Source organism: Oreochromis niloticus, linkage group LG19 (genome assembly GCF_001858045.2).
Source record: "Oreochromis niloticus isolate F11D_XX linkage group LG19, O_niloticus_UMD_NMBU, whole genome shotgun sequence".
Lineage (NCBI taxonomy): Eukaryota > Metazoa > Chordata > Actinopteri > Cichliformes > Cichlidae > Oreochromis > Oreochromis niloticus.
In genome coordinates, this window is record NC_031983.2 from 6,216,881 (window position 1) to 6,229,004 (window position 12,124).

Genomic DNA, 12,124 nt, shown 5'->3' on the forward strand with positions numbered 1-12,124 from the left:
AATAAGTCAAATTGACTGAGGGTGTAATCAGATCTGTTGGCTCTTTTTTCATGAATACTGGAGAACACTCGAGTAGTTTAGTTTTAATTCTATTCAATTTTATTTATATAGCATTAAATCACAACAACATTTGCAACAAGGTTTATATTGTAAGGTAAAGACCCTACAATGATCGAGCGAAAACCCCAACAATCAAATGACCCCCTTTGAGGAAGTACTTGGCAAGCGTGGGAAGGAAAAACTCCCTTTTAAAAGGAAGAGACCTCCAGCTGAACCAGACTTTTACATGTGAAAGACTTTATAACACAGACAAGTTGCACAGACTTCATTCTTTCTAAACAGCAGATGCAAAAATAAAGTGGTGGCCTCTGTATGAAATTATTTCAAGTTTTCATGCTGAACTAAAGGTGGAAAAGTTTATGTGTCAACGAGGGGAAAAAAGCAAAAAGTTCAATTTGGAGTATACATGCGGTCACGATCCTCGGTCTTTTGACCCAGCGTTTTGAGTTTTAGTTTATTTTTATACAAGTTCATTCCTATTATGCCTAGGTCGCCATTATAGTTCTTTGTTATTAGATCCCCCTTGTGTCTTCAACCCCTGTGTTAAGTCTCCCTCACCTTCATGTGTTTCATACCTGCGTGTTTTGTGTTGTCAAGTTCTTATTGTCATGTCTGCGTCTCATTATGTTTCCTGTTTTATTTTGAAGAGGTCTTGTGTTCCTACGTTCAGTGTGTTTGGTTTTACTCTCCCCCTGTGATGTCATTATGTTCATTCTTATCAGCTGTTTCCCCGTGTGTTTCCACTCCCCCTGATCACCTCATGTGTGCATTTAGTCTGTGTGTTTCCAGTCATTCGTGTTCAGGTCGTCTGCTAAGTTCACGTCATGTTTTCAGGTATTCGCGTATTCTTGTCAGGTTTGCATGTTTAGGGTTTTTTCATGTTACTTTCCTCCCAGTTTAGGGTTTTGTTTAGCGTTGTCATTGATTTTGCCTTTTGTTTTGTACTTATTCATCATCCACTATAAATATATCGCTTTCTGTTAAAAGTCAAGTTATCGTTTTGCATGTCTGCACTTGGGTCCTCTTCCTCACTCCATACAGTCTGCCTCAGCCAGACTGTGACAATGCAGATGATGACTAGAAGTGTCAGAAGAGACCAGGAGACTACTTGGCTCAATATCACTTATAAAAATAAACATAAGAAAAAATAACAGGCATGACTCAAAAATGAAAATCGTGAATGCAAAATTATCCAAATAAACATGTTTAAATGTCATTTCTGGAAAAAAATGGTTCAAAGTCCCTCAAATAAACAAAAAACTACAACAACATGCACATTTTTGATCTACAGTGGCCTCGAGGGTTCAGACATATAGCAAACACATCCTCCTACACATTCGAAAAGAAAAGGTAACGCAGAACAGGAGACATTTCAAACACAGCACAGCATATTTCATTCATAGAGCCCAGTTAATTACTACAATTAAACCTGAGAGAGCATCCTTTAACATGATTATGGATTATTATGGTGATACTGAACGTACGAGACACAAGGATGAATGGTATCACTGCAGCACTCAGAATCAGATCATTCTCAAGGGTACACCTGCTTTTATAAAGACGTTTGCTGAAGCAGACGATATAACGCCTGACATCTCGTCTTAAACGCACCGCCGTCTTCAAATTGCTTTTTAAACTACTGTTTGCACAGTCAGGGTTTATTAAGCTTCTATTTGTCTTGGATCATTTTTATGGCACATTAAATGCAACAGTGTAACGAGGCAGGAACAAATAAGGTTTAAGAAAATAAATCTAAAATGTTGGTCGGAGACGAAACTTGACACGACAAACAAATGAGATTATAACAGAAATCAGCAATAATCTCATTTCCGATGTCGCAAATAAATAAATAAAAAGGATGGAGCTATTCCAAGCTGATAAATAACTTGTACTTACTGTTCTCCTTCTCGTCTGTGACACAGCTGCTGATGGACTCTGAGAGGCCCAGTGTGGCTGATGAGGGCATCGATCCCAGGAGGAACGCCAGCGATGGGGCTTTTCGCTGTGGGAAGTCCCCGTCATCCTCTTGCTCCTGGTCCCCCTCCTCGTCTTCTGGTCTCTTCTGCTCCAGTTTTATCAGAGCCTCCAGCGTGAGCTCGTTAAGGTCTTTGCCAAAGTGCTTGGCCACAGCTCGAAGCTCATCTTCGTCTTCTGGTTCCTCGTCGTCCTCCAGCTTCGATGAAATGGAGAGAAGGTCGTTTTCGTCATCATTTTCCAAATCTGTGGAGCAGGACAAACGTGGTGACGTGTCATTAATTTAGGACTTGGTGTGCAAAGTCTTTATGCTAAGCTAGGCTACATAAACCAAAAGCAACTCAAAGGTCAGGCCTCAGTTAGCGAGCTAAATGTTACAGTTCATGACAGTACAATTAGAAAAAAGAACAAATGAATATGGCTCGTTTAAAAAGGGTTTCTACAAAATGGTCATTTTACTAAGTTCCTCCTCTTTGTTCAAAATGTGTGAAAAGCAAAACAAGATCGTGAAACATGCTACATGTCTCACTTGCAATTGTTGCCATCTTGGGTGCGCAGGGTACCCAATACTAGCTGGCTAAGAGTGGCAACTGTGTTTCCTCCAGGCACTGAGGTTACCTGGTGGTGCTTGATTATTAAATCTAAACAGTGAAGATGAAATGTAAACAACTGGTCTGAGGTTTGGCAAATTGCAAATACTCACAAAATGCAAAATTAAAAGTGCAACCTAAAAATGCAGCTAGCAAATAGCTTGCCATGTTTCTTGCATATATTATAGTAATACATACAGTAAACGTGTGTCAAAAAAGTCACCAAACTGATAGTTTTTAGTGATAGTTTTCAGAAATTTGAACCACTTTTCTTTGAATATATTTTTTGTTAAGTTTTATATTTTGTTGTTTTTGTCATTGTGGCCTGGTCAGTTTGAAAAAACAGGATGTCGGCTTTTCTGTTTAACTGAAAAGGCTGCAAAAAAAAAATTAAAGAAAAAAAATAATTCAAAAATTGGACTGAAACAGCACGCTGAAAGTATAAAGCTTTTTAAACACATTAAGCTTTTAACTTTTGTCACCATGTTTATTAAAATGTAAACACACAAACGTGTCTGGACAAGGCGACTGAAACAACCATTCAGGTGCATCAGCTTAAAGCCACATATACAGTATACAGGGATGCAGTTATAATGCTGTAATGACCGGCAGGTGACTTGTTTAATTCTCAGACTCACAATGAAAAAAAAATCTGTCCTTGAGAAAATTCCCACTTTTACTTTGCTTCATTTTATGTAGTTCATAACTCCTGAGTATTCCCTGAAGATTAATAAGACTGCATAATTGTACACCATAGTTAGAGTTTTCAAATTAAACATAATTTAGTGAAAAAAACAAACCCACATTTTCCAGCACACTGAATGCAGCCACAGCAGTTAAAAGGGTCAAGATACTGATCTAAAATCCCACAAGTGCACAGAATTTATTCGGCTTCCCGAGTCGCTGAAAATGAAATGGTGATAAATATTCATATTCTGACAAAGTAATTGGGATCATAGTTGTGGCTGTCCTGCTACCTAATTAAAATGTGTCCTTTAATCAGCCATAATTAAAATGTCCCCTCACAGGCTTGAGACCTCAAATCGGGAAATCAACTCGGTCTGAGAAGAAACGAACTGCTGCTGGATTTGAAAGCGTTACGGCAGCTGGAAGAACAACATGCCTGAAATCAGTGACAGCCCTGCGATCCCCCCACTGCGTGGAAACAGAGGGATATCGGGGCTTGTTTGTGTGCGAGGAAGAAAGACAGACTGAAGCTGAGATAAAGAGCCAAAGGTAGAAAGAGATAAAGGGCGAGAGCTACAGGGAGTGCAGTCTGCTGTGTCTTATTTTTCCTGGGTGGGCCTGTGTGTGCCTTTCACAAACAGCAGCTCAGAGTTCTCATCCTGCCCGAGTGAGCGACAGAAAGACAAATAAAGGCGTCATCGCACATTAACGCAGCGGTGTTTCCCCTCTGATATCTGAATTTGGGCGTCCCCTTCAACCAAATCAGCAGCTGCTTCTATTATTGCTGCTGCATTCATTCGCTGACACGTCGGCTCGGTGTTCAGAATTCACGCTATGAGATGTTCGCTTGCAGATGAGTAGCCGCACTAGCAGCTAAACGCTCAAACACTGTTTAACAGACAAAATGCCGAGAGACAGCTTTTCTATCCTTAGCTCCTGACCGGTCATGGTGCCATTTTTTAAATTATTATTTTATTATAATCGAAGGTCAATGGTTTTATCTTCAGTACAGAATGTAGTGCCCTCATATTTGGCTTTTCAGACCTGGGTCACTCAAATACCATGTTTAACATTAATTCTGCACCTCAAACTTAACTCATGCACCGTAAACATAGGTTTAAGAGCTATACAAAGAATAGAATGAGAATAATTAAATAAATATATATATATAAAACCCTCTTTAACTAGGGCCCCTGGCAATAAATCCACTGTGGTCTGCTCACTATCATACAACAATGAGACGCCAATAAAGAACTAAATAAACTTATAGAACGGTAATAAGTTAACAGTGGGAACATAAGTATAAATAAACATAGCACAGAAAGAAAAGACATTTGTGTCTACAGACACAGCAGTGTGTGACCAAGCTGCTGACCAGTATGATCAGGTGGTGCCAGGCTGCTGTGTATGGTTCCTCCACATGCTACTGAGGTCCCAGTTTGTTAAACGCCCATATGTCTCATTTCTTCAGACTTCAATCATCCAATCCAACAAACAAACCAAACAAATATCAGAATAAGCTGTTTGGCAAGTTTTTCATTGTCGCAACCCACATACTCAACTCTGCACAATGGATTTTATTACAAATGTGGCACCATTTAAGGCTTTCCAGCAGTATAAGATATTATTTCCTATTAAGATATTTCCTTAAAGGTCAAATTCTAACTGTCCCTGTGAAAATTGGGATTTGCATTTTTTACCACAGAGCCAAAGCTCCAGGACGACAGAGCAAACCCGTCTCCTGACATATCAGAGTACAACCTCTGAAGAATATGGACAACAAATCAGACTTTAGTTGGTCACACTGTCTGGATTCTCAGGCTTTTGAAAACACTCCATACATACAGTGCTGCTGCAAAAAGAACACATTAGCCAACATAAGCAACCAGCAGTGTTCAGTCAGTGAAAGGCCCACCATTAAAAACCTCCCAAACCTCCAGAAAACCCTGCGTGGAGCAGAGCAAGGTCTTGTTTACCCCAGCACATAAACAGCTGAGGACATGAGAAGGACTTCTGAAATCACTCACCTCCCTTAGCATAGGCAGCGTACACTCCTCTCAGTTTGGGTCTGCTGCTCTCGAGCTCTGCGTCTATTTCTTCCTGGTATTCCTCAATTTCACCTGTTGAAGGTGTAAAAAAAATGTCAAAGCTCAAAATGAAGGAACTCTTCCATAAAAGACTCAGATTGCATGATTTTCTAGGGCTTTCTAAGCTAACCCATTCAATTAGATTTCTCATAGTCCCATAATTACAGCACAATATGTTAGCAGTGTAACATAATGCAAGGTTAATTACAACTTGTGCGGAGCCTAAATCATGTCCTCTCTATTTATGTTTTCTTTGCTTTAACCACATCCAACACTGATCTGCATTTAGTCGAGGTCAAGACAACAACAACATGATGTCCATCTTCAACACTCAGACTAACTTTTCTGAAAACCTAGCAAAATAAAAGAAAATTAAGCCAGGATTTTGTTGCTGTGGTGGCAAACAGACAGCGAGGAGACATTCATACCTTCAACGTCATCCATTTTTTTCTTGACCTCAATCTCCAGCTACAGCGAGGGAGAGAAAAGAGAGGGTTTGGATGAGACAATGAAAGTAGCTTCCTCTCTAATAGTGGCTACAGGGTGAAACGATCGCTGAATAAAACCTCTTAGAATAAAAGAAGGTTATAACACGAGGGCTCTGGGGTGGTTCACGGCAGCACCCTTTGCTCTCAGAAGTGCTTTTTCCTCCCCGGTGCATAACGTGCGTTAGTTTGATTTGATGTTGCTGGTGTGAGACTCGACTAAAGAACAGCACTCTGTGAGTACTTTCAGAAAGCTTTTACATTAACTCCAATGTTTCCTCTTTTTTACATTATGGCATGAGAAAGGTCAGCTCATTACTGGGCAAAAGCTCCAGATCAGTAAAAAATTACCACTTTTAAACTTTTGGCCACATCTCACAGCTTTTGTTTGTTAAAGCCGGGTGAAAAACAAGTACGCTCCGACTCTCTGAAGACCGTCTGTCATGTTTCCACAAAGAAAAACCCAAGAACTTGAGCATTTGCTGCTGTCAAGCTTCAGTTTATAGTTTTTGTGGCCAAGAATGAACAAACTGCTGCAAACCTCTCCAGAAAGGAACACGTCTTTTTAATGATACCTAATTTTTAACAGAAATCGCCACCGCATTCATCAAATATCAACAATAATGATATGGATGACATTCAGATTCCATTTTTCAAATCATGATTATGATAAATCCTTGTACAAAGTGTCACCTGAACCTGGGTTAATGCAGTAACAGCCTTTCAAATAATTAAAGCCTTTTTCATCTCTGATTAACGAGCAGGTCGTCTTCAATCATGAGCCCAATACGACACCTTCACATGTTAACTTCATTTCATCGGCCTTTTTTTAAGTAATATTTTCCAGCCTTAGCACAGCCTTACAATCATGTTGTATTTAATCAAATGGCAGGCTGGCCAGACGTCACGCTATGGAAATGTCCCAAGAGTGAGGTGATTCCTCTTGAAGGCTGGCATTAGACAGAAAAGTGAAGACGTTGACCTCTGCAATGAATAATCATCACGCCATGTATGATGAATGGGAGTCACATGCAGTTAGCTCAAGTTTCATTAGCTCTGCTTGCAGGTCAGTCCATTTTTTGTTGTGCAAAATCCCTTTAGACTACTAGAAGGAATAAAGCAAAGGAAAACTTCTATTGTGAAATACTCGTACTATCAAAACAAATTTGTTTTTTTTCCAGCATTTTTAAGCCCCCAAAACTACTTAAGCACAGAAGCTCGCCAATAGGAATTTAAGACCTGAAAATTAGGCACCAGAAATATTCTACACACACTCACCCCTAAATCATCAGGCATGTCTCCTGTTATGTGTTAAAGCAACAAGTATGTGGGACAATGCCTTAAAAAGAGCTCGATGGCCTTTTACAGAGCCCACAAAGTGTGAGGACACCGAGAACACTGATGGTGTTAGTTTAGAGGTTAATACCCTTCATCCATTATTGGGGAAAGCCTGTGGGCTGTATGTCACCATCAAGATAATAAAGGATGAAATTTTAATATTCCCTGTGGAGGGATGAATGGGTCATTTCATGAGTAATTGAGTTGATCAGAATTGATGCGCATGTGCGTTTCTAATGCTATGGCACATTAATTGGGGTAAATTCAAGGCTGAGGTTTGTGTGGAGAAACACCTGCTGGGTTTTCTTCTTGTTTAGTCCGGCTGTGTAGCAGGGCGGGTCACACTCTTGGTCCAGATCCACCTTCATGAACTCCTCGATGGTGAGCTGGCTGGTCGGCGTGTCCTCAAACTCAGTCAGTCTAATGCAAAGTGGCATCACAAGGCAAAAAAAAAAGATGGAAAGCACAAAGTAATTAAAATCCAACTAAAAACCTGGGCTGATCATCTGGACCAGCAGAATTTTTAAAGAAGGAACTTCTGCTGCTCACTTTGGCAAAAACAGACAAATCCCATAAACTTCGAGCCTCCACAGCCGGGATTTTCTACCAAATCACAGACTTTGACCACCCACCTTTTCCTCAGCGTGGATTCGCACACTTTGACAATGTTGACTATTTCTTTGACAGTGCGCCGAAAGTCATGTAGACGAGCAGCTACAAGAAGAGCTGGAAACAAACAAGCAAACACACACACAGGGATGAGATTAAATCAGAATGTGCACAGAAGCAATAACAAAACGTGTGTCCGTGTGTGATTAGAGAAAAGGCCGAGATGTGACTGAACACTAAAAAAAATGTTATGAGCTCGTGGTTTTTAGGCACTTTTAGATGTGCACCTTAAACAGTGAAGAGGAGCCAACAAGACGGGGGCACCTCAGAGCCAACAAATCCACCCCCACATTAAAAAAGGAGGAGAAACAACAACACTAATATTATGCAATGAATTGCAGTGTGAGCCTTGAAGGGGAACAGTTATGTAACTGTCATTAGACTTGCCTCGCTCAAGAGCCTGTTAAAAGATAGATGCGTGCTTCCACTTCCACATGCACACTTCTAACAGCCTTTAGGAGTGAAGTGGTGGCTTTTTAGCTCCGCTGAGGACTTTCTCAAACATTTTTCATCGCCATTACCTTAAAAACCACACGACTTCAGATTTGCAGGTTTTCCTTGCTGAATACATTCGTCGCTTTGCATTCACAAGCCCTTTGTCCTTGAAATCATCACAAGACACAACTTAAAAACTCCTCTCTCCTGGCACAAACTTTTTTTTTTTGCATATGTTTAAAACCGTCAACAGTGATATTTGCATCATATTTAGGAACAAACTTTTCCTTCTTCCATTTGAGTGTTTCCTTCTCAAAGATTTATGATGAGTAATTAAATATTAAGGTAATCCAGCAGAGTAACAGAGAAAGATGAAAACTGAAACCATGGGAGTAAACATGCAGGGAGCAGCAGAAGGCGGCGATTCGATTTCAGGACGTCTTAGCAGGTAATGCACAAAGCCTCAATGTACTGGGCTTTGTAGCAATCACGACACAATAAGGAAGGAAGGCCTTTGAGTTCAGCTGTTTAATATAAACTGCACCACCAAAGTCCCGTAAAGACGATGACGTACCTGGTGGGAAATCAAAAACCTCACATGCTGCAGTTAGCTTAGACAGGTGCTGGCAGGATCGGCTTTCCCACAGGTTTCACTGGCAGGTGACCAAAAGATCCGCAGTGGGAACACTCAGCAAGGCTGCAAACACTGCGAGAGGTGCAGCTGACTGTGCAGCACCCGTGATTAAACAATGCTCGTCTTTGGTTTTGGTTTCTGGCATCGTTGTATATACTCAATTGTACATAGCATTTGTATTCTACTTTATTCTATTTTATTAGATTGTATATAGTATTTTATTTTATTCTATTCTGTTGTGTATAGTATCTTATTGACATCTTATTCCAGTGTTTTTCTCTAATTTTTCTATGCAACTTTGCACTGTCCACTGCTGTAACAAAACAAATTTCCCACGAGTGGGACTAATAAAGGTTATCTTATCTTATATAATGTAATGTTCTTATTTTATAAGACTGCACCTATGGTGTCAATCTGAAAATCATCAGTGTCTTCGCACTTGAGTTACCGCAAATAACTCCAGAAGCTTCTTGGTTGAGATGTAAAACATCTTCATGAACTTAAAGAAATTCAGTCGCTTTTTTTTCCCCCAAGCTCCTTGGAAACTCAAGAAAGAGTTTTTCAGAAAACCTGACCTCTAACCTTGACCTTGAGGTCAGGGTCACCGAGATTAGAGCAAGTTATCGTGATCACAGTGTTGTGTGTCCACACCCAGCGGGGTGATCACACTACCCCATCAGCCTTTTAAAGCTGAAAGATAAAAACTGGACTTTCAAAAACTTAAAACTGAAATGACTTTGTGAAAGTAACTGAATCATGTATCATTTATTAACTGTCCAGCACTGTTCTGATATTTGGACCAGCTATCGGTCCAATAGTGCCTCAAAAGCTAGATGGGGTATCCGGAGTGGATCTATGCACTTCAGGTCTACATTGCTCTGTGTGCTGTGCTGCATGTCAGCAGGAGTGCAGCAGCTGCTAAGGGGAGAAGTAGACGAGCACAGAATTAGCCAACAGCAAAGAGTCAGAAGTTGGAGGCATTTCCCTCCTGCTACACCAACACGTTCTTCATGCTTCAGGCAACAGAGCTCCAACAACAGAGCTCTCTTTATCTCCCACATTTCATCTGTACTGTTGGAGCTCACACTTCTTTGGAAGTTTTCATCCCAGTGCAGTAACGTAACTGTTATCCTTTGTCACCAGCATCAAATCTCCTCCGCTACTCTCGTGTGAGGAGTACACCGACAGTGAACTCGAGAGCAGCGAGAGGAGAAACCAGCTCGACCGCAAACGACGGCAAAGACTCTCACATTAAGCTGAAATTAAACAAGTGCAAATAAAACCAGAAGCAGTCAGAGAGCGCAAACCTGCACTCACTCTCTGGGTAGTATTTACTTTTAAGTTAAGAGTATTGTAATTTGTATATATTCATTTATTTTTCTTTGTTGTTTTTTAAACATACCTTAAGAAGTTTGTAGTGCAGTAAAAATCAGATAAAGGCAACGTGACAGATTTACTTTATAGCTATTGATTTGTAAATAACTAGACATGAATAACTTTATTAGATAATATTATACAACAGTACATTTCTAACTATGTTGGCAGCTCATTCTGCTTCTCTTAACAATACTTTATAGATATAAAACATTTTGGAATCAAATTAAAAGAGTCAAATTTAAAAAAGTTGACCTGGAAGATGTTGGTGGATGTGAGCCAAATGTTAATAGGTTGTTAACACGACCCCACTCTACACCCCTACAAAGCTTAATGAGAATTCATTCAAAACTTTTTGAGTTCTTGTGTTTACAAACAGAATGACGCAAACGCAACCAAAAACATGACCATGTGGTTCCTTCTAAAATATTAAAAGCGCTGCGGGAAGATTTGACAATTTCCAAACACATCATTCCAGACAGGATTTACAGACAGGTATCGTGTTTGCAACCAAAAATCTTCATGTAGTTAGAATAGTGTATAGCTAAGAGATAAAGCTTATAGAGAGATGTTCTCAGCATTTAGAAAAATTGCCACTAAAACTGGCAGGAAGACAAGTTTCTATGAAACAACTCATGCTGACAGGCATCAGCTCTGGCTGCCTAACCTGGGAATCATGTTGTGATAACACGATAACCCAGACAGCGAGAGAAATAAACTGTTTGTGTGTGAGCCTCCAAGCATCGACGGCCAGGAGGGCTTAAGTGCACAGATCCAAATCTTATGGTAAAAATTAGTCATAATTAGTAGTGTAAGCATGCACAGTGTGAACCTGGGAACCACTGCTTTCTGTCAAAATATAGCATTCAGATAGATCCTTGTGTTAGAGCAGGAACTCTGCAGGTGCATGCAGCCCTTATAAAACCTTACACTGATCTATAGCTGCCCCATGAGTGTGTCTGCTTATATTCACTTCCTTATCACACTGATGAAGTCACCCGGAAAATGTGGCAAAATTAAAATTTCTTTTATTATTCCCTGTCAGAGAGAATGAGCCTCTTGCACTAAAGCATGTAACAAAGGGTTCCGGTCACTGATCGGCTCTCTGAGAGTCTGAGGTTAAAGCATCTTGATTAAGGGCACCTTGACTTTCCAGCAGAGAGCATTAATCACTTTCTTTCCTCAGATTTTCAGAGCCTCGGGGCTGCTACCAGCACCCCTCCTGCGAATTAAAGAAGATACCCAGTGCTGCCTCAGCTTGTAGTTACCTGCTCCACAGAGTCCCGACGGCCTTCGCCCCGTGTGCATCCAGTCCCTCTTCATCCTCTGCACCAGACGCAGCGCCGTCATGGAGACCTCGCGGGTCTTATCGCCAAATTCCAGCATTTGGGCAAAACGGGGAATATAAAGGCACGGGTCTGGTGGCAAAAGGAACGATTTTTTTCGAGTTAATCACAAGGATAGCCTTAAAAATGTATAACAATGTCACTGTACTCCCCCCATACGTTTTCTCTGGTACAGCATGAGTTCTCAAAGTCAACATAATAATGCAACACTGGGGACGCTATACAGCCACAGTTCATAGTATAGCATCAAGGAACCATTCGGGTTTTCTATGCCCTCATCTCCATTCATAATATGCCAAAGTAAAAACATAGATAAACAATTAAAATGACAGAAAGTTCCTGTTTCTACTGTAATTTCTAATTTTTTACAGTGAAACAAACAAAAAAAAAGATATTCTGCTGGTGAACAAAACTTTTCCTTTTTGCGATTGATTTTGTTTATACA

At 40.3% G+C, this 12,124-nt stretch overlaps 1 protein-coding gene across 1 annotated transcript in view; it reads right to left on the reverse strand.

Annotated features, from left to right (window-relative positions):
- LOC100698875 (transcription factor IIIB 90 kDa subunit) overlaps window positions 1-12,124 on the reverse strand; it is a 122,029-nt gene that overhangs the window by 72,770 nt on the left and 37,135 nt on the right. The window contains exons 7-12 of the mRNA XM_019348966.2: window positions 11,602-11,751; window positions 7,854-7,947; window positions 7,515-7,641; window positions 5,827-5,866; window positions 5,339-5,431; window positions 1,957-2,280 (exon numbers count right to left, since the gene is read on the reverse strand). Of these exons, the coding sequence (XP_019204511.1) occupies window positions 1,957-2,280; window positions 5,339-5,431; window positions 5,827-5,866; window positions 7,515-7,641; window positions 7,854-7,947; window positions 11,602-11,751 (828 nt within the window). The remainder of the gene's footprint in view (window positions 1-1,956; window positions 2,281-5,338; window positions 5,432-5,826; window positions 5,867-7,514; window positions 7,642-7,853; window positions 7,948-11,601; window positions 11,752-12,124) is intronic.